This window comes from Macrosteles quadrilineatus, unplaced genomic scaffold (assembly GCF_028750875.1).
Source record: "Macrosteles quadrilineatus isolate MER2022 unplaced genomic scaffold, UCM_ALF_1.0 Scaffold_8__2_contigs__length_117827958, whole genome shotgun sequence".
Lineage (NCBI taxonomy): Eukaryota > Metazoa > Arthropoda > Insecta > Hemiptera > Cicadellidae > Macrosteles > Macrosteles quadrilineatus.
Genome location: NW_026542601.1, coordinates 92,729,072 through 92,751,867, shown reverse-complemented (window position 1 = coordinate 92,751,867; position 22,796 = coordinate 92,729,072). Strand labels below are relative to the sequence as shown.

Genomic DNA, 22,796 nt, shown 5'->3' with positions numbered 1-22,796 from the left:
AACAATAGGTCGTCCCCTGGTTATATTACAAGAAACTAAAACACTCACAACGGCAACATCGAACTATCCCTAAATTAATAGAAACAAAATTACGTCAAAACTAACTTCCAGTGTCACCAACATATATGAACTAGACATGAAAAACAATATTTAGGATTAACAATATGATAACAAGTCGACTTGAGTTTATGGCTAATCTATGGTGGTACTGCATCCAGATTATATTTGCAAAGCAATAGTCCGGCCAACCATAATTATCCTCAGGTCTGAGCTGAGGAGGAAATGACACCAAATGGTGCTTTGGAGGGGATTTTATTTTTCTAAAACCTGTTGCAAACTCAGATATTTTTTTCGTTATTGAATTTTAAAGATAAACTTATCGTATTTTTAATATTCAAAACTTATTATATATTTTAACTTGACCTTGCAGGTTGCTGTAAACTGATCTAAAGATTAGTTAATACATTTTCTTTTTGTGAGGTAAGGGTGGTAACGGTGTCTAACACTAACACGCATACGCCCCTAATCACTCCGATCAGTGGCGTTGAGCCAGCATAGTGGCAGTGCAAAGAGTAGGCCTACAGTGGCAATACGATGCGTACCGCTCGGGCGCTCGACAACATCCCTACAGCCTACTCCCGTATAACCAATGTTCGTTATCAATGTTGTAACGAAATTGATGCGTAATGTTGAAAAACTGTTTATATTTTCTAACAGTTATTTCTTCTAATGAATTTAAAAATTATAATGCTTTATTGGCAAGAGTTTTTTTTTTTTACATCAACTCGCAAAATATGTTAAGCTATGGTTACTTATTTTATTTTTAGATATTAAAAAAATATTTTTCCTCTCGGCCGTGCGCCCTCTCCCATAGGCCCGGGCCTACCAGGCCTATTGGGAAATCCGGCCCTGTTTAGACTATTATAATAATAATATGTCTTTTTTTATTTCTGCAATTATGTTTGTTTTTATGAACTACGTTAACCTCCTTCAAGTGACATTTTTACTACTGAAACTATTTTCCACAACATCAAACAAGGATTACTATATGCAAGTATTTGAACCACATATAAAACAGTACAGTAATTTGGAGCTAAACAATCTTTTTAAAACTTGATCGTATTGTCTTATTTTACTTTTTTTCTAACCCCAGGATGGTGCAGCATGAGTTATTACGTTTTTTGAAGTGTGATTCAGTAAAGTATTAGATTATTGATTGTAATCAATTCATCAATCATTATTTAATTATTACATGTCACTCTGTTCCCCTACAGTACAGTCGCCGCTCTGGTTCACAGCCGTCCGAATATCTCAGCACCTTGGTGCAAAAACAGGTCAAGCAAGGGATGGAAATGGTCAAGTTATTAAGGGTGAGTTTTATTTTTATTTAAATCATGAAACTGTTGTATATACAGTACACTTTTCTAGTGAAAAAAGCTTGCACAATAAGAAGTATTTTGAGTTTTAAAAACATTAAACTACTGAATCACAGTAAAGTATACAACATAACTCCGAAAATTGCTATATATCACACACTCCTAACTTCAAATTCACACGAACTGCTGTAAAATGGCTGGGGATTATGCAAATTTGTATATTTGGAGTACAAATGTAAACAAACTATAGTTTCAAAATGTCTCATAGCACTCCTGTGACTCCTGGTAAAATTAATAAAGCAAATCAAGCAACTCAAGAAAATGTTTTCTTTAGTTTCACACTCATTGATTATGCCAAAGTTGGTGAGTTGGTGGCTCAGTTGTTTAAGCGACAGATTGTAAGAGCAAAGCAGCAATGTGGTTTTGCGCCCTGGTATGTCACTTAACATATTAGTGTATATTCTTGTAATGTATTGGCTCACCCCTTACCGTACTTTGTTTATTCCATTCCATATTATTCGGGCCTGAGACCCATGTGCAGAGCAGAAGTAAGGTTAAAAGTGGATACCGAAAGGTTAAAGTTAAAAGAATGTGAAGCGAGGTTACACTTGACGTTACTGTTACATGCCTTGTAGGAAGCGGAAGAGCAGCAGTTCAGTGCCGATGATTTGACAGTAGCTTTAGCTCAGTGTGGTGATGGTGATCCCGTGGCCTGGCTACGTGATAACTGGAGAAACATGATTGACACTGTGGTCACTCTTGCAACCAACTACGGCCACGAGCGAAAGGTTAGTAGAACCCCAGTTATAACTTTGTATCTATTATAAGTTGGATAGGAGCACAATCACATCCGTTCAGGTTAACTTCATTGTGTTTAGACTTTTTTCCTACGCTTATTTTATTTTTGTTTAGAACATACGCATACTCGTTTGCCACTCATTCTCGCTTACTTAAATTTGATTTTAAATATTTAAATCTAATAACTTATAATTCATCGACTCGAGTTTAGACCCGCCAGTTCCTGCCGGTCAGTGACTAGCAGTGGCTATAGTCCTGTTTAAATTTTAGCTACAAAATTACTATTAACCGGTTCATTTAGCAAAAAATTAGACGTACGTCTTTTTAATTAATTCACCGTTTTAATACCCCGAGACTTGTCGTCCGAGTTCTAAACCCTGTCTTGAACGGTTTACGGTTTAGTCTTAGTCATTCTAAAAGAAAATAGTGTTCGTATATCGGTATATCAAATGTAATATTTTGTCAATTATCCAACATTTAAAAAAGCAGTATTACAGCAGTTGTTTAGAATATGATTTTCAAGTTAAAACAACATTCTTTCAGGAAAACACCATCGGAACCATCTCAGTATCTGAGGCTAGAGAGGCTCTGAGGATGCACGGAGGCAATGTCTGGGCTGCCGTCACCGAGTGTGTGGAACAAAGGCAAAAGAAGGTTTGTAAATTGGACTTGGGATTATAATTATATAACAAACTTAAAAACTTTCAGTTCCAAACGATTTTTCCTCCCCAATTTTTTGGAAATAGGCTATAATTTGTCAAATAGTGCACATTTTAGCGAATTTCCCATATAGGGAATAAGCTATTACCGTAGTACTCATGGTAAGACCTGGACGCAGGACCGATTTTTTTTTTCATTTTGAGGTCCCTAGAGGCCAAAAACACCATCCGTTCAAATTCATATATATATATATATTTATATATATATATTTATATATATATATATATATATTTATATATATTTATATATATATATTTATATATATATATTTATATATATATTTATATATATATTTATATATATATATATATATTATATATATGTGTCCGTTAGCGCGATAACTCGAGCAAAAATGATCCGATTTTGATGAAATTTGGTACAAACGTGTAAACCTACATTTATTCGAACGAGTTCGCGATCCAGCATAATCGGACCATGGGAACAGGGGTTTATGGGGGGTTTTATGGGGTAAAAATGTGTTTTTCCCATTTTTTACCCTAAAAACAAAAAATTTTACAATTTTTTTCTATACTGTTTTGTAGAGCTTAAAAAAAGAAATAATTTAGTATATTGAAGCGCTGTTGTATGCCTAACGGTCACGGAGAAAATTCAAAAATAGTTTAATTTAAAATTCCCATGTTATTCTTATGGAGAAAATACAAATTGTTGTACAGTAGTTTACTTGTTTATGGATATATATTGATAAAATTTGGCAAATTTATTTAATTCATCCCATACTATTCACATATGGTCAAAAAAACACTTTTTACCTTCCCCGTAGCAGCAAACCTAAGCACTTGTTAAATCTAATGTTATTTAAATATGTCTTATTTATGGAAATATTTGAGTAAAAATGTAATCAGACAAGTTTAAATTCGCTTAGTCTGCAGGTTTGCTGCGGCGGGGGTATTTTTTTATTTCCAAGTTTGTGATGACATTTGTTTTGTAAAATACAAAAATATAGATAGCTTATATTACATGGCATAAATAGCAGTTAAAAATTATGTGGGACACTTTTGACAACCGTTTGAAACGATTGGCAGAAATTGTTAGCAATCAGCAGACTTTAAAAAAATCTGGCCTGAAGATCAATAAATCTTTCATCTCGAGTTCCTTTTTTTAGGTCTTGATTAACTCTAATTTAAACAAAACAAAAGTTGCAGGGATTACCCTAGGGCTGATAGGTGTAAGCCGAAGTTGACAGAGAATTGATTATGAGGTTACTGTTACCTATGCAATTATAGATATGTAAGCTACAGGAACAGAACATTGAGCATTAAGCTAAAACTACAGAGAAATAAATCCTACCCAAATCAACAAGGAAATATTTATATTCAATTTCAATCTTGTGAAATGGCAATTGTGATATTTCAGTGTTTGAAAGTGTTTCATTGAACAAGCAGCCATTAAACTGTGCTCTTTTAAGGAGGCTAATGTTTTAGATAAAGCTTCTGTTTAAAACATGTAGCTGTTTTTACAACCTTTTTTTCAAAATAGGTAACTAGTAGCAAAATAAATTTTTTAGGAGTAGCTCATAAAAAACACTAAAAGTTGCTTAACAAATTTTTTTATCAACAATCTCATTGATATTCACTATCATCAGCTATTGATTTGAGGTTAAAAGTACAATTAGTACTAGTAGTAGGATCTTTAAGATTACCAAACTCAAACACTTAATTTTAAGTGACAAAAGATATTTCAATCATAAATCCGAAATTTAAGACTAAAAAGTAATACTCCAAAATGAAACATGTCAAAGGTAAATGAAGTGAGAAGGCAACCACCAATATTTAAAATAGACAAATACCTGACCAAAATTGCTGTGTTTCAGTATGCTGACCTTATGTCCAGAGGCAACTTTACAAGAGAAGACATTGTGACTGTTCTGACGGCAAATCATGGTAACTTAGAAGCAGCTTACTTGGAACTTAACAAGTCCCAGTTGAAACCGTTCCTGATGCGTATCTGGGGGCCCCCACAGGGACAGGAAAATGAGAGCGGCAACCTGCTACGGGGAAATCAAGGTCATTTTAATTAATTTTGCAATGGGCTAGGTACATTTTTTACACTGAATATGATTGCAAGATTGTGTGAAATTTATACTGTGGATAGAAGTAGTCATTCCATTCCAATGTTTATGACGTTGTAGTTAGTTTTAGTGATGATAAATGTTGTTGGATTGAACCATTGACAGAAGGTGCTGATGTAATTATTGATTTTGTTTAGATACGCCAAATTTTTAACCGAGCTAAACTGGACTATTTATGAATTGTATAGTGTCTTTCATGCGATGTCAACAATCTCAGTAACAAACACAAAATGAGAAAATATAATTTTAGACCATTGAACCATGTCATTTTACATAAAATTGATGACAGCTGTTCTATATAAATCGGATGTCTACTTTAGTATCCAAAAGTCAATGGCATGGAGTGTACCTATGCAGCATTGTTTCTTACAAAGATCAGTTGTTTCCCAAATGATCAAGGACAACTGGTCCCAGTTCAAAACAATCTAACAAAATACAGTAACTTTTAAAGTGTTTCATAATCAAACTGGCTACCTTGGTAAAAAGTTTCTTGGTCAAAAATTCTAATGTAAATAAAGAGAAAATGTCAGTTAGAAAACCTTTATGTACAGTACTGAAGTCTTGATATAATTTATTATGTTTGCAGATGGGGCAGTGTTAGTGGAGGGACTGGGGCAGGGAGAGGGAAGTGGAATTTCCGAGGAGGTGAGTGACCCAAACTTTCAACGTATCAAGTCTTGGCTGGACACTTATGTGCATCGGTCGATTGAAGCTCACGAAGCTAAGTCCAAAAATAGCCAAATCCAAATGGATAGATTCCCTGTAGATGTTCCAGAGCCCAGGCTAGCGCAGAGTACTCTGGTTGATGATACACTTTCATCTCCCCCAAAAATACCTCCACGACATAAGGCTGTGAAGCAAGAAAATTCTGAAGGAGATTACGAAAACATTTTCAGAGGTGAGGTTGGTAATAGTCTTAGTTCCCAAACAAAAATTGACCAAGATTTAAGCAGTATAAATGATAAAAATGAAATTAGGCAAGTTGGGACTGATGAAATGGATGTAAATATGCCATTGTCAAGTGGGAAGGACAGAGTGGTTAATGTAGAGGAAACGCCTGAAAGCAAAGATGTAAGTAAATTAAACATTCCTAAAAATCAAGAACCTGAAGAGAAAGTCAACCCTAGGTTATCACCGGATACAAAGTTATCAGATGAAAGACAAATTATTGTGGAAAAACTAATAATCAATGGCAAAGTTCAGGAAGTAAGGAAATATTTATTTAATAAAGATGAAGCAGAAAGTTATTTAGAACAAAACAACCTCATTACCTCTGAACAATTGAGTTCTAAAATGATTTCTTCAGAAGACGGACTTAAATCAGTAAAAGCTGATCCTTCAGAACATGCATCAAACAATAAGCTAGAAAATGTAAAAACATCAAAAGTTCAAGACATTCCAGATCAAAAAGGTGGACTCCAATCAAATAATAATCATCCCCAACATCATTCAGTGCAGGAGCAGATTTCAAATAGTACATCCTATGAAAGCCTGTGTTATTCAGAAGATGTCATAGAAGGTGATAATGAATATAAAACCAACATTCCAAACGCTGAAGTCGTAACATCAGCAAAACTTGTCGTTAAGATGGATGCAGCAACAGAAAATTTGGTTGTCTCAAAACTGAAATCAGGAAAGCTCTCAGATAAAGCCAGCTCATCCTCTTCAGTCTCAATTCCTGAAAATGAGCCTTTACCATCAGAAAGAAAGCCACCAATAAAGGAATTGGCAATGAATATTGAAGCAGATTCGCCCAATACCAGGCGTGTTGTGATTCAAAATCAATTTAATAAGCCTATTAACATCTCAAACAACAAGGTAATTGATGAAAGCGAACCTTTAGACTACATAGGCTTAGCAAATAATGAAAAGAACAAATCTGAAGGTTTAATCAACATAGTAGAAAACAGGAGCAGAGTAATCTCACCTTCCGCACAACATGTAAAATCAGACTCAAGATCAAGTACGAAGAAAGTTTTAGAATTCGAAAGAGAAGGAAGCATCTCACCAAGTGCCTCAGAAATTATAGCTGGTTCTACCAACAACAGCAGAAATGTTAGTCCTGATCCTTATGATTCAGAAGATGTTGAAGAGTATTATGAAGAAGAAGAAATTGAAGACGAGGAAGAAGTCTCTGAAGAGGAAGAATTATTAGAGGAAGAAGACGAGAAAGGAATGTCAGAAGGAAAAGTTGCAGAAGAAAACCTTCTTGCCAACCAAAAGTATTCTGTCAACTTGGAACAAATTAATTTATCTGTATCACCTGAACCGTCTATGAAAATAATTCCTACTGCGAAAATTGGCATGCAACCTATCAAAAATGAAGGTGGAATTAGTAGTGAAATGCTGGTGAAGGTTGATACTGTCAATATTGTCAACTCTAATGAAAGATTGCCTACTTTATCTGACAAAAAGGATGATGCAAATATAAAACAAGATACACAGGATGAAATTGTCCCAAAAACTGAAAAGGTTTTGGAGGAGACAGATTCATTAGACACCACAAAACAAACAAATGTAGAAACAGGAAATTCTGTCTTGTTAATCATGGTAAACCAAATGCATGACAATTTCTCTGAGGTAAAGGAAAGAATTACTGTCACTGAGTCAAAAATCACCGATGAAGAAGAAAAACACCATACAAAACCAAACAGTCCTGAAGAAAAGGAAGCAGTTGTACATATCTTAAGTAAATCAGAGGAAAAAATTAAGAAGCCATTAAAGCGAAAGAAACCTGATAAGAAACCAATGTCTATGGCAGCAAATGACATAGAAAAAGTTACTTTTTTAGAAAATGTTATTTCTTTGGAGGATGATAAAGTAAACAACAAAGATAACATATCCATAGAGAATAAATCCTTGGCAGAGGGTATACTGCCAGAAGTATCTGAAATCATAAGTACGACCAATAACAAAAATAAGATTGAACCATCTAACAACAGCAAATCTAATGAAGACAAATCAGATCAAATTAAAGATAAAGGTGGACAAATTAAATCTCACAACAAACCAGCCAGTAAATCGGATAGTAGTGAAAAAGTTAAAAGTGAACAGTCAAAAATTTCTAGTGATAGGCCTAAGAATATTCATAAAATTGCAGTATCTGAAGAACTAGCAGAAGATAAAACTATTAATAAGACAGCTGAAAATATAGTTCCTGAAACAGAAGACATAAAAGAAACAATTTCAGAGATTGATGGCAGCATAACAGCTGTGTCAAGTAATTTAAAACTTCCGCAGGAATGTGATGAAGTAAATTCGTTAAGTGACTCTGAGAAAAGTAATTCAGATAAGACATCTTCAACAACTACGTCCCTAACTAAAAGTTTGGATATGGATCAACTTGGAGAAACAAAAGAAATTAATTCAAATTTGATAGCAACTGAAACGTCATTTGAAATTGATGGTAAAAATGATTCGAGTAAAAGTGATAAAGAATCAAACAATATTTCTCAATCAAACTCAAACACTCCATCAAGTGCAGCTATAAGTGCACTCGTAAGAGATAATACGAGCTCACCGCTGACCACTAATAGTGATAAAATAAATATTCCAACACCTTCATCAAGTTCACCTCTAAGTGTATCTGGAAGAGATACTGCTAGCTCACAGTTGACCACTAATAGTGATCAAACAAACATTTCAACACCTCCATCAAGTGCAGCTCTAAGTGCATCTGGAAGAGATACTGCTAGCTCACAGCTGACCACTAATAGTGATCAAACAAATATTTCAACACCTTCATCTGGTGTAGCTCTCAACGTAATCGACAGAGATGTTGTAAGTTCACAATTAAGTGCAACCACTAACAGTGATCAAACTAATATTTCCACACCGCTGTCAATACCTGAATACATTTTAAACGAGGCTCTCAGTTCTGTTTCAAGTGAAAGCGATAAACAATCCAGTTTAGGTAAAAACTCATCAACCAGAGACTCAAGCGACAAGTCACAGACAAGCGACAGAAGCTTGTCTATGATTGAAAGCAGGGCTGAAATATTAGAACTTTTAAAAGAATCTTTATCAAGTGACCTAGTATTGGATAGGATAGTAAGTACATTATTCGCGAGTGTTCTCAATCACGATTCGGTGGACATTAGCAAATCTGATGGGGATGAAATTGCTCTGACTGAGAGTGATTTGAAACGGTTACAAACATTTAGCTCTTCAGATTCAGAGGTAAAAACTGAAAGTGATTTCTTTGAAGCACAAGAAGAAGTAGAAGATGAAGATGCTGCAGAGAGAATTTCTGCTGAAAGTGAACCTGAAGATAATATTTTAGGAAATGAAATCATTAAGGCAGAAAGTTTGTTAAAGACGGTTGAAAAAGATGAAGTCGTAACTCCTGAACAACAAAGTTTCATTGAGTATGAGGTGAGTTTTCAGCTTACAAGTGTGGACCAAAGTTTGTGAAGCTTTTGGTGGTGCTGAATGAATCCCATAGATTAAAAGATGTAAATATTTGTTCCCCGGATTTGTTGATGAACTTTTCATGCTAAAAATTAATGGTTCAGGTTCAACCTCTAAAAAAAGTTCTGATACTCAATAAAGACAGTTTTCTTTTGTGGTTGAATAGCAGAACTTGGTCTTATTTTAGGTCTCCTTGTAAAGAGTAAGATTGCTTTGTGTCTTTGTATTTCAGCTTGCTTGATGTTGCAATCAAGATTTATGGGAAGGAATTTTATTGCATGTTGATTTGGAGGTTTTTAAGAGATTTTTTTAATACCGTATGTAATTTTTAGACATCACAAATAGCTTTTTAAGTTACTAGTATGTAGTTATTTTAATTTTTTTGGTAGGTAAAGGAAATAGAGTTCTTAAAATTATAAATTATTCTTTGGTAACATGATACCATAGTTAATCTTTTTGAATTGATCTTTTACTTTACAAATTCAAACAAATCAACAATAAATTTTGGAAATGTGTCAGTTTTTCAAAATTTTGTGGTTATTCACTCTGTGTTGTATACTGTATCTATGAAGTTTACTACTACAGTTTGTTTTGCAAGTGAAACCCCAAACAAAAAGATACGCAGGCAGAAGCAAAAATATGTTAGTGCGCATGTTCGTGCAAACGGCAGAAAAGCTGGCAGGCTCTGTTTGGTGAGCACATTTTTCTAGTGCCAGGAAGGATGATATCGGTTTGTCATATTAAAGTCTATTATTGACTATTGAATTAACTTATTAGTTTAAAATGTTCTTTCATTTCTTCTTTACTGGTGTCTGCTGTTCAATAAACAATTGAGTGTTCAGTTCAATCACAAACGATATCAAAACGCTATACAGAATATACTTCCAATGCGGTGATAGGAAAAAGTGCTTACCCCACAAAGTAACTCAATGTTTGTAAACATACTTATGTAAACAAGCCTGAGCTGGGTTTTCACCAGGCTGGCGAAACAAACTTTACTTTCTTAAAAAAAAAGGTCGATCGATTGTGAAATTGGTTTCAACCTTGAAAGAAACTTGTAAAATACTTTTTTTCTACTTACCTTAACTTACTTACCTCAACATTTTCAAATACATGATGTTTAATTTTACATTTCCAACAATTAGGCCTACATTGTTTTGTCAAATACAAAATAATAAAATACATTGTTAATCATTTTCTTTGTTAGCGCCAAGTGAGAAGGTACCTAGCCGAGGGTGTAGTGTCTACATATGATCAAGCTGAGCTGGTGGTGAAGCTCTTGGAGCTCAATTTTGATAGAGAAGCGTGTATTTCTGCAGCCACTGAGTGCAGCTCTCTTCAATCTGCGCTCACTTTTCTTCAACAGGACTGTCAACTTTGTGCAGGAAAATATACCATGAACCAGGTCAGTCCTAATTGTTAACATTCTGTAACACAAAATACCATGAAGTAATAAGTTTTATTCACAGGGTGTCTACAACACTCGCTGTAAAATTGACAAACATACAAAATTGCTATGGTTTTGAGGAACATTGGAGACCCTATCAAGCAAAAGAGGGTTTATGTGTAAAATATATTAAAATATATGAAGTGTATTAGTTTAGGACAACACAATTTGAGAAACTTTTGCTTGTGGATTGGGGAAAACTGTGTGGTAGAGATTCAAATTATAGGCCATGTCTTACTGTTGACACTGGTAAACTCTCTAATAGTTAAAACTTACTGTTTGACAAGAAAGGTTTCTCAATTTCATCCGTCATGTAAAAACTAACTACAACTGCATTAGTGCTTTGTACTCTTACAAATTATTGTTTGCCACTAAGATGGTCTCGATGCTGGAATGTGAGCATAGATGCTGCAAAGACTGCGCTCTCCACTACTTCACTCTGCAGATCACAGAGCGCAGCATCAACGACTGCGTTTGTCCATTCTGCAAACTACCAGAACTTCACTCATGTGATCCTGATAAGGTGAGTGACCGAATATCTTGCTTGCTTTACTAAAACTAATATTTATAATTAATTGACCTGGCAACAAAGCTTAGAAAACCATTATATTATTTATTAGTTTTACTTAGAATTCTGTATACTGTTAAATTTTACTTTCACGTCACTAACTCACAATTCAGGTTTAACCAATAGGAATGGTGAGTACATGGTTTATGGTAATCCGAGAATGCGGTAGGGAGCGGGACATGGAAGGCATAACACAATAACTAGTTTTTCGGACAAAATCTTAACGGGTTAAGCTAAACTCCACAAGAGCACACCCCCTCCATTCTAAGAGTTAAATTTAAAAGAGGGATTTGGAATGACATACTTAAGGCAAGGATATAATGATCAGAGGTTTAACAAAAGCAGCGATTTGACAGCATTTATACTGGTGGTTTTTGTTAGAAACAATAGTAACACAACAATAAGATGTGCTTGCAATTTCCCCCACTTAAAAAAATGGCAAACCAGAATCATTCTCTGATTCACAAACTCATTTCACTGTACTTTGTACATTTAAATATAACTAGCTGTAACCCGCGGGCTTTGCCCCGTTTAACTTCTTAATTTTCATGATCTCGTTCACATGGCTCAATCACGTCCTGGTTGAAGTTCGTTCGCTACGCTCACTCACCTTTAGGTTGGAGCTCGTTCGCTACGCTCACTCACCTTTAGGTTGGAGCTCGTTCGCTGCGCTCACTTGCCTTCAGGTTAGCTCGTTCGCTACGCTCACACTTGCCTTCAGGTTAGCTCGTTCGCTACGCTAACTCGCCTCCAGGTTGAAGTTCGTTCGCTACGCTCACTCACCTTTTGGTTGCAAATTAGCTGTTGTCATAAATGTAAAAGAAATAATAGTGCTGCACCCTGTTGGTAATCCTTGTAACTTTAATGCTATTGAACTTCATAGAACAGAACCAACTTGTTTAATTGAAACAGCTGTTAAGATTCATTAATTCCATTTCTCATAAGGTTAACATGGGAAACTCCAGAGCCACTGGGGCGGAGCCGATTGGACGGATCACGAAATTGATGGTGTATAAACGTATTCCATGAAATTCTACACGTATGTACCAAGTTTCGTGGCAATCGGTTCAGCGGTGTCTGAGTTTATCACTGCCAAACAAGTATACATATATTTATATCTACAAACATCCTCTTTTATACTTATAGATTATTTTGAGAAAAATTAAAAATACTCTAAAAAAAAATATTATATGTAAGGGCCCAATTAAACTTGTTTACTTGCAAATAACATGTGTTGACGTTTGTTCAGGCCCTGGACTACTTCAGCAACCTTGATATTCTTCTCAAGGGACTTTTGGAAGAGACTGTCCATGAACTTTTCCAGAGGAAACTTCGGGACCGGACTCTCATGCAGGATCCCCATTTTAAGTGGTGTGTCAAGGTAAATTAATGTTTATATTAAAATATATTTTTGACCTTTGACCTCTAAGGACTGCTAGAGATAGAGTAAACAGAAAAGAGAGTAACAGAATTAAGCCTTCACTTAAAAGTTATGTACGCAGGTATATAACTCAACTAAAACAGCTGAAAGCTATACCAGGCATGTCCTGCAGCCTGGTAGTCAAGTTTAGAACTACTATTCTTGGACTTTTGTTTATAAGGGTTGTTAGTGCTGTAGACAAAAGCTTAGTCTCCGCAGCCAGATGACAACTCCTTAGATTGAAGTTTGAATCCCATTGGTTAGGTTTGGTGTGCAAATAATTACTTCACTCTCTGTGGCAGAGATTAGTGGGGGTGACCCACCTAAAATAAACTGACGACTAAGATGGAAGTTGACTGAATGGATGGATATTTTGTGAGAGTCACCACAAATCAGAAATTTTGCTACTCTCAACCTCATATTCAAACAATATGTGTGTGTCCACGAAAATGTTTTGAAAACAAACTGAGGGGGGAAAATGAGCAAATTAGTTGGTTTCTACTTTCATCCAGTGCTCAATTTGTAAAAACTGAGGTTGTCGGAACTGTAACCTATTTAATATGATTAGTACCTGTGTATGCCAATATTTTATTTTTCTGAAAGAGAGGTACCGGAACGCCGTTCTGCCACAAATTGAGCACTTCTTCAATCTGTTTTGGAATCTAATTTCAGTTTTAAACTTGCAGTGTTCTTCTGGATTCATTGCCAATCCACGCCAAAAGAGGCTAGTGTGTCCAGATTGTCGATCAGTCACGTGTGCCAACTGTCGTCGTCCGGTGAGTTTAAAAACAATTACCAATTGGAAAAAAATTTATGTCATCAGAATTGCTCTGCTTAAATACTTCCATTGAGTTTGTGTGTACTAATTTGCATTATCGTGTATTTATTAATTTGTTAAAATAAAATGTATGATCTGTTGCCAGTGGGAGAAACAGCATGAAGGAATCAGCTGTGAGGCTTACGCAGCTTGGTTACAAGATAACAATGATTCCGAGACTCAGTTGTCTAAACATCTGGCGGATCACGGCGTCACATGTCCCAAATGTAACAACAGGTCAGATATCACAGACTGTAAAAAGAAGATTTGTTATTGTTTCAAGAAAAGTATATTAACCCGCTTATTGTTGGTCCAAAACAGGACCCAGCTACCCTTGAGCATTGGGCATTAAATAAATGAACTTGTATAAAGAAACAGCTGACCTTAGTAACTAATCGGTCAGCTTTGCACCATCTAAATCATCCTACATGTCTTAAGAAAAACTGGCATTTAAACATTGTTTTATATTTGCATGCCTTCATATTCAGATTAAAGTAATTGCACAATATGTGTGTCTATCTTCTAAAGTGATTATTCAATAATTGACAATTGTATATACACACGTGAAGACTAGTTGAATATTAAAATAAACATAAATGCCTGAGAGAACCATAATTTCTCTATTTTCTAGCTAAGTAACCTCTACAGCTTAAGTAAACACCATTGGTGATTGAATCCAGGCTAATAGGCCAGAAGCTCTAACATCTAGTGTAAGGGACATGTCAGGATTTCTCCAACACAAATACATTTGTTTCACTTGAGAAACATGTATTTTGTTTTCAGTTATGGACCTACGGATTAAGGTAGGCTCCGAATAACCAGTGCTTTTAGCACATAGTTAAAAACCATTGGTGATTGGAGGAATTTGATCCCTGGCCCCTAGGACAGAAGGCCTGTGCTCTAACCACTGGGGAGCAAGCTGATAAGAGTGTTAGAGTACGAGGCTTCGGTCCTGAGGTCTAGAGCTCAAATCCCACTGATTACCAAAGGATTTTATACACCTAATGCCGCGAACTGTTATGCCTAGCCTGAAGGAATGTATGTATAACGGTTCTTGGCTAGAGCCTAGATATCTAGGATGTGAAGGGAACATAACTAGGTGTACAGAGCAGTTGTCTGCTTGCAATATCAAACGGAGCTAGCATATTAATCCAATTCTTTTCTAAAGTCAATCTGTTTTCCGTAAATGAGATAAGGGGTTCAAAAAAGGTGGGGGCATAATTTTCACCTTCTTTGGGCCAAAAGAAAGAGAAAGTCAAGAATAACCCAGATATCCGCCATTTTGTATTTTATACATATAAACATTTTTATCTTTAAATTTGTTCTATCAATCTTTATGAAACTTGGTATGTGTTAAGGGGAGATGCCCACTTTTTAGATTTAATGCATTTTATATGGGTAAACATCGTGTTGCTTAGGTACCATTTAAGAAAGAACCCTTTTATCTATGCATATCAAATTTTAACTACTTATTTGTATTGACATTTAAGACAAACTGTACTAATTTAAATATGTTCTATCAAAAGAATCATATTTTATCAAAATTTTTAAAATATATAATTTTTTTCACTATTTTACAAAAAATAATTAATTTTATTGTTAATGTTTTTTTAAACATAGAAGCAAACTTTTAGTACACTTTGTGGGCCATGATGTCATAAGTAACAGAAAAATATTTAAAGTCAGTGGTACTTATAGTAGTCTGGAAAATGGTACCTAAACATTAAAAAACACAGTTTCGGAAAAACTCATTTAAAGTCAAGCCTAGGCCTACCCTATGCCACATTATTCCTCATCACAAACAGCACTATTATTATATACACATATGTTATGAAGAAAGAAAAACAAACAGAAAAAGATTTTTGTTGACTATTTAACCTAGCAACAACATTTATTCAGTGCAACCATTCAACAAAATTAAATTTCTGACATAAATTTAATTGACGCTAATTCAGCCCATTGTGACTAAAACCGAGTGTGTGGTACTATTTATATTATTTTTTATGATTGTTAGACTGTAGTAAATATATTAAAATTATATATTTTCTGAATCAGGAAAAGATGAAGAATTTTTCAATGCAATAAACAAAAAATTAATTTTTTGACCGAAAAACTGGGCATCTCCCCTTAATGTAGAAGAGACCCATGTTAGAAATTAATTCATCTTGATTCAACTAAAAATTTCAAAGATAACATACATAGGTACCAAGTTTCATAAAGATCTGTAGAAAAATTTTTAAGATAAAAATGTTTATATATGTATAAAATACAAAATGGCATATACAGGGTGGCAGAAAAGTAACTTACGCACCTATTATTTTGTTATTATAATAACAACTTAAGCCGACTTAGGCCGACTTTGGTTTTCTTTATGTAAATTGTTATGTTTCGTCAAGACCTGTAAACTGATACCAAACTCGACTATACCCCTGTCATTTCACAATTTTGAACTACCCCTTACCCCCACTAAGGGCAACATTTTCAAAATTGGCCATAATTATTTTAGCCCCTCATATCTAAGAAGGTTGTCGCAAACAGATTTCATATATCTCAAATGGTTGAAAAGTTAAGGGGGGTGTAAGTTACTTTTCAGCCACCCTGTATCTGTGCTCTTCTTTATTTTGACCCAAGTAATCATTAGGCCTACATAAATTATGTCCCCACCTTTTTTGAACACCCTGTATACTTGCAATGAGAAATATCAATGGTATATTTGGTTCACATAAATGGAATGTGTATTTGCGGTATCCAAAGTCAATTATACAGTATATAAGTCTGGTTCATGTAAATGAGTTGTCCACTTGCAGGAACCAAAGTATATGTTTCATCTGGTTCTCATAAATTAAATGTCTACTTGCAGTCTCCAATGTAAATGATATATTAGGTTAACTTAAATGGAATGTCTATTTCCAAGTTTTAAAGTCAATGGTAGGCTACATCTGGTTTACGTAAACAAATTGTTTACTTGCAGTATCCAAACTCAATGGTACTTTTGGTTCACATAAATGAATTGTCTACTTGCAGTATCCTACCGTTCAGGAGGAGTATTTGTAAAACAAAAGCAGGAGTGTGGTATAAGAGCTTCGCTACTCCAATTCACAACAGTTGTCTTATATTGCAGCTATTCCCTATCCAAAGGAGGCTGTATGCATCTGACCTGTCCTCAGTGTAAGCACGAGTTCTGTGTTGGTTGTGGCAAACCGTTCTCCATGGGAGCCAACTGTACAGTGTCTGAGTACTGTGCCAAGCTAGGACTTCACGCACATCACCCTCGCAACTGTCTGTTCTACCTACGAGACAAGGAGCCGCAGTTGCTAGAGAAACTGCTTGAGGTATGGCTAGTTTAGGAATAAAGTCCAGGTAGTAAAGATAAATAATCAAATGGACAGATTTTTTTTTAATACATTATTAAGAAAATATTTTTTGTCCTAATGCAGAGAATTTCAATACAATACTGGGTAAAGCTCTTTTAACTCTTCTAGGAGTTGAGGACATGAGGTGTTCATTTTTAGCAATTATAAATTTGCCTGCTGATTCCATCAAAACAATTGTAGTGATTAATGGATATACCATCATTTATCACTATCCAAATTTTGTATTTAGATATTTTACTACATTGCATTTTTTGCTACTATAAACATGTATTAGGTAGTACAAATACTCCTCTTAAATTAATATTTAAACAGATCAACTTGTAAAAATGTTTTTGCAATTTTACATTGTTGACGAATATCTTCTGCGTCTTAATAGTAACTTTCTTTAAAAAGTAAAAGTGTTGGTTTATAATAGCAAAATAAGTTGTATTTCAAAATGCAAATTATAAAGACAATCAATATGCCACATTTTTTACTTATCTCTTATAATGATAGATTATACAAATTTAACGTATTTAAGGTCAAATTCAAATAGCAACTTTTCATTTCCGGTTGCACAGGACCACGGGATAGAGTACAACCAGGAGCAGGGGGGTCCTGAGGGACCTTACGCCCGATGTTCTGTTCAGCTGCAACGGGAAACTCCTGAGGGACTCTTGGACGCCAACTGTGGATTGGCAGTGGAAAAAGCAGGACTTTGCAGGTAATTGGGTTTTTTTTTATTTTAAAGCCACTACCTAGTGACCTTTTTAATAAACGTAAACGGTCCTAGTTAAAGAATCAGCTGATCTTACACAGATCCACACCATTCTATACTCATTCTGCAAGCATATTCACCTTGGACCTTGAATTCACATTCACCCTGATATTTACCTTGAAATGTTTGTATTAAATATGCAACTGTCTTATTGACGTGATTAAGACGTTAAGACAATGTTAACGTTAAGTGGTAGCTATGCAGCTTCACAGTTACTGTATTATTAATGTCTATCCTTTATCATCTGGGATGTATACATCTCCATACTTGCAGTATGTAAATTTTTTTTTGCACAGTCAGCAGCATTCTATTAATTGTAAGTAAGTTTAAAATATTATTTTACACGCCTGCTATGTGGCAAAATTTTAAAAATAATAAAAGTATTATGTTACATTAAATGAAATATTCTTGGATGTCTCGATGTCTGGTTAAAACTACATGTTTTTTGGCCAGTGTTTTTTATGTGGTGTGTGTTTCTTGGATCTTAAGGTTTACTGTCTTCTACGGTTGGTCATGACATTTCAAATTGAACACAAAACTCGGGTTGATACAAAAACACATTCTTTTGCATAGGAAGGACAACCAGTACATTAAATATTTTTGGTGCTTTTTCACTACTTTATTATTACTTTTAGCAACTTGACAAACAATTGTACGGTAGCCCATTTGTTTTAATTTGAATAGAAATCAATTATTTCTGATTATCTACTTTTATAATTCTTGTTACGGTTTATATCATTTAGTTTATTTTTAGGTGACATTTTCCATTTTGTTTGAAAAAGGGCAGCAGTATTTAGATTGTTTGAAATTTGATCCAACTGTGCTAGGTCATTGGGGTCAAATATAAATTGTCTTTTTAGTATAGTTATAAAAAAAAATTAAATAGCAGTCAGTAACAAAGCTACACCTAATCTTACTCCATTCTACACTCATCTTGCATGCATATTCAGTTTAAAACAAAATGTGTTACTGCATTAGTCAAGTGATTAATTGATGAAATAAACTGTTTTGTTTTCTGCGATGACAGAAAATACAAGTTTCTTTGTCAGAGATTTTAACTAGTCTAAAGATAAACTAGATCAATATCGTAAATAGGAAGCATTATGTGGAGCGACTCTGTCGGATTGTACGATACCATCACCTAGAGTCCCTGTGGCTCTTGACGGCGGACGATCTAGAGACGTTAGTGAGGAGGGAAGGCTTACGACTCCCCCCTCGTCCTTATGGCACCCCACCTCTACACTACTACAACGCCCTCATGGAGGTATCCTGTGAAATCTGCAATGTTGCATCATGGGACAGATTTATAGTGTGATAATTTACAATTGAATCACATTAATATGAATGATATGTGTTTAAATGTCTTGGTCAAAATTAATCTCTTTTGTTACATCTTTTACACATGGGTTCTGTTAGTAATTCTGTTAGTAGGTGGGAAGACCCACCTTATCTTATTTAGTTATAAAAACAAAAACATTTACATTACTAAAACATATATCTGAATATTAATGAGATTCAAGATTGTGGTTTTTTGCCTTCCAACAGACACTGTAGTTTTTGAGACAGAAACAAAACATACACAACTCCCTTTCCACTCAATGTCCTAAATTGATTTAACAAAATGTAAATGAAAGCAACGTTAAGTGATGTTAAATATTGACAGCTTTAGCAATCACATACATTTTAACAATTGCTCTAGAAAAATATTATTTTAGAATTTTGAATATTGAAATATATTGAACTATATTGAATTTTGCTTCACAATTTATGAAGATATAAAAATACAAGCCTATCAAATGTAGTAAGGTTGTTCAGTAAACAATAAAAATAACAACATAAACAATGTTTATGTTATGAGTCAATACCGGGATATCTTGATGGTGAAACTCCACAAAAACCTTTGAAAAAGGTTTAGGTTGTGAAATAAGGCAAAAGGGTCTTAGTTTCTGGTTCTGAGTGAGAAAGAGTAGGTCCTTACATATCACCTACCTACATATCAGTCCTTAAGTTTAATGAGCCCAAAAACCTCACACCAAAACAAAACTTAGAATATTTCTTTGTCACTGAGAGCATAATGTGACAGTTGAATGTGCTATAGTGTAAAGCCCATGTTTATTGTACCAGAATGAACTATTTCCCAATCAGGTAAGCCAACATCCTTATCCCAACATGCTTATTTCAATGACAGTAGACATATTACAAATGCAATGGAAGAATCAAACATTTTTCATGCAGAGCAGCTGTCAACACAAATCCTTTTAACGATGTCTGCTGTTTAGTTTTTCATTTATAAAAAAAAACTTATTGACTTACATTTTTCATCACTAAACCTAAACAAACTGTCTCAAAAACCACAAGGTGAAGATCTTTCATATGGTTTCAACTTTATTAGTACTAACACTTGATCTCTAGTCAATGCTTGTTTGGCGTGTGCGTAGGACCCACTTCATTGAGTACCTGGTGAAGCTGATCGGCAAACATAAGTTGGACCCGGTATCCATCTTGGACTTAACGGAAGTCATGCAAGAGTTACGCAGACGGGGGAAACCTCTGCCAATCAGAGCGAGCGGACAGACCGACGCAGACTACACGACTCTCTGCGCTCAGGTACTGACTCTAGCTGCTGATTGGTTGGGGCTCTCGTTTGCGACTTGAACTTGGCCTTTGTTGTCCGTTATCCTTTGTTATACTGTAGTAAAAAAATTTTTTGTTTTAAAAACGTTCTTATTAACTCGATTTCTTGTCTGTTCGGTACAAATTTGCAATAGATTTTAAACTAACTTCCCTACCCGATGAGCTAGAGACTTGAAACATAGCTCACAAATGGATGACAATGCAATATTAAACCATTTTATTTCCATATTTCCCTTGGGCTACGTCCAACCGTTTACATAACCATTCACTATATGGCCAAGTAGTTGAGTGGTAGTCAGCTAAAAATCTGAAGCCGGTCTGAATATGTGAAAGTAAAAAAATTACTCAAAAGTCTCTGAGTAGCAAACCTAAGTACATGTTTATCCAATTTTACATGTAACAGCCGTTGTCTTGAATGTTTATCTTTTAGAACACTGACCCGGTGAAAAATGATTTAAAAAAATTAAATATGATTAACTACAGGATTGCTGGGACAGGGGTATTTCAAATTTTAATTTGAGGTTCAATTTATTTGAAAGCATAGTGTACTCACTGGATGTAAATAAGGGTGTGTTTATTTTACTGTTATTATAACAGTACCTACATAAGTTCAAGATGGTGTAGGGTTCCACATTCGAGTGGTTAGTTGTAAGAATACTGCCGTACGTTTGTATTGGCCTACTTTAACAACTTTAAGAAATTGATTTCATGGGAATCCAAAGCTGATTTTGAGTATGTTTGTAATTTGTTAAGCATCTAAATTTGTTTCATTTGGCTTTTTCTATAGAAAATATTTAGTAGGCATGACTTTTTTGTTTTGTAACAAAATTATTTTAAAATAAATTTGATGTTAAAAATAATGTTAATCATATCAGTCTTGTGTCTTACTAAAGGTTACTTTTTCTAAAGTTTCCTTTCCTTTAAAAACTATCATATTTGTAAGTACAGTAGAACCCCTCATAACCGACCTTGGAATAACTGACTCCTTGGGATATCCAACCTAGTGTCCGACCGTCTACTTGTTTCCTGTATGGGGCGATAACGCTGAATGCGATTAGGTAACCAAAAAGCAGATCGGGGATGTTTCTGTAATCGCAGCAGACGAACACTACTGTCGCCGATAACAGGACTGCAAGTTACGCTCACGGGTATTGCCGCCGTCACAGGAGACAATTACCAAAGTCACGGAGACTGCAAGTTACGCTTACAGGTGTTGCCGCTGTCACGGGAGACGATTACCGAAGTCGCGAAGACTGCAAGTTATGCTCACATGTGTTGCCACCATCACAGGAGACGATTACCAAAGTCGCGAAGACTGTAAGTTACGCTCACGAGTATTGCCGCCATCGTGGGAGACAATTACCAAAGTCGCGGATTCTACAAGTTACGCTTACAGGTGTTGTCCCGATCGCAGGATATGGCCGGTCCCATCAAGGTAGGATATGAAGGGTTCTACTGTAGTTAACTTAAAAAATACATGTCATTCTGGTGTACAATAATTGTAATCCAATACCTGTTGTATATTATTTCAATTTAGTTTAAACACTTATTAATTGTTTCTTTTACTTTGCAGGTTGTTCAAGAACAAATTCCTTTGGAATAAATTAACTGCTTTGGAGTTACAAATTAAGTACCGTAACAACGTCCTTCTCACCAAAAGTGTCCTTACTGGAACTTATGACATTAAAAATGTAAGAAGGCATAATACATATTGCATTCTCGATCAATGTTTCCTTCCGAATTCCCAATAGGGAAACCCATAGGTAAAATACCATTTTTACCCATAGGTAAAAATACCATCACATTCATGCTTAAAAATGCTACAAAATCAGGGAAAGTTGATGTAAGCATGAAAAATGTTTTTAAAATATGAATAAGTAATATTTGTACCTAATTTTTTATAATGAATGTGTTTCTGTTTCTGTATTGACTGATACCATTGACTTTTGGTAGGGCAAGTAGTCTTCATCAGACAAAGTAAGCCAGAAAAGTCACGATTCTGCATTTGTTTTTTTAACCCTACCAAGAGTGAATTGTAGCTTGGATAGAAATGAATTCAAGTCAGTATTGATTATAACGGTTAGAGTTGTTTAAGTGATTTCAAATATCTGAAAAAATAATTACAATATTTTGTTATGTTTTAATTTTTAATATCAAGAAAAGATTGTATTTCTAAATTTAACCAGGCCTACTATCTTCTTTTATATTCTAGTCATTTTTTATCAGTATAGAATTTATTAGTTAAATTTCATGAATTAGTAACTGTTAAGTTACATGTTATAAATTTGTAATATCGTTAGGTTTGATTGTTCATTTAGTTAATTATTTATTGTTTATTTGTTATAGATATTTTTTGTTACATCATTAAAGAACTTAAATTATTTTA

General features: G+C 34.7%; 1 protein-coding gene across 4 annotated transcripts in view; it reads left to right on the top strand.

Annotated features, from left to right (window-relative positions):
* Positions 1-22,796, top strand: part of LOC128999297 (E3 ubiquitin-protein ligase lubel-like) — a 43,183-nt gene extending 20,387 nt beyond the window's left edge. For 2 of the 4 annotated variants that reach the window (XM_054425713.1, XM_054425710.1), the window contains 14 exons: positions 1,275-1,370; positions 2,012-2,164; positions 2,718-2,828; positions 4,726-4,918; positions 5,570-9,357; positions 10,601-10,798; positions 11,217-11,363; positions 12,658-12,789; positions 13,515-13,604; positions 13,752-13,882; positions 16,767-16,977; positions 17,580-17,722; positions 20,215-20,383; positions 21,984-22,796. In XM_054425713.1, the coding sequence (XP_054281688.1) occupies positions 1,275-1,370; positions 2,012-2,164; positions 2,718-2,828; positions 4,726-4,918; positions 5,570-9,357; positions 10,601-10,798; positions 11,217-11,363; positions 12,658-12,789; positions 13,515-13,604; positions 13,752-13,882; positions 16,767-16,977; positions 17,580-17,722; positions 20,215-20,383; positions 21,984-22,013 (5,592 nt within the window). In that variant the 3' untranslated portion in view covers positions 22,014-22,796. Of the gene's footprint in view, positions 1-1,274; positions 1,371-2,011; positions 2,165-2,717; positions 2,829-4,725; positions 4,919-5,569; positions 9,358-10,600; positions 10,799-11,216; positions 11,364-12,657; positions 12,790-13,514; positions 13,605-13,751; positions 13,883-16,766; positions 16,978-17,579; positions 17,723-18,871; positions 19,041-20,214; positions 20,384-21,983 lie in introns of those variants that run through there. The other 2 variants (XM_054425711.1, XM_054425712.1) reach the window with 2 other exon arrangements.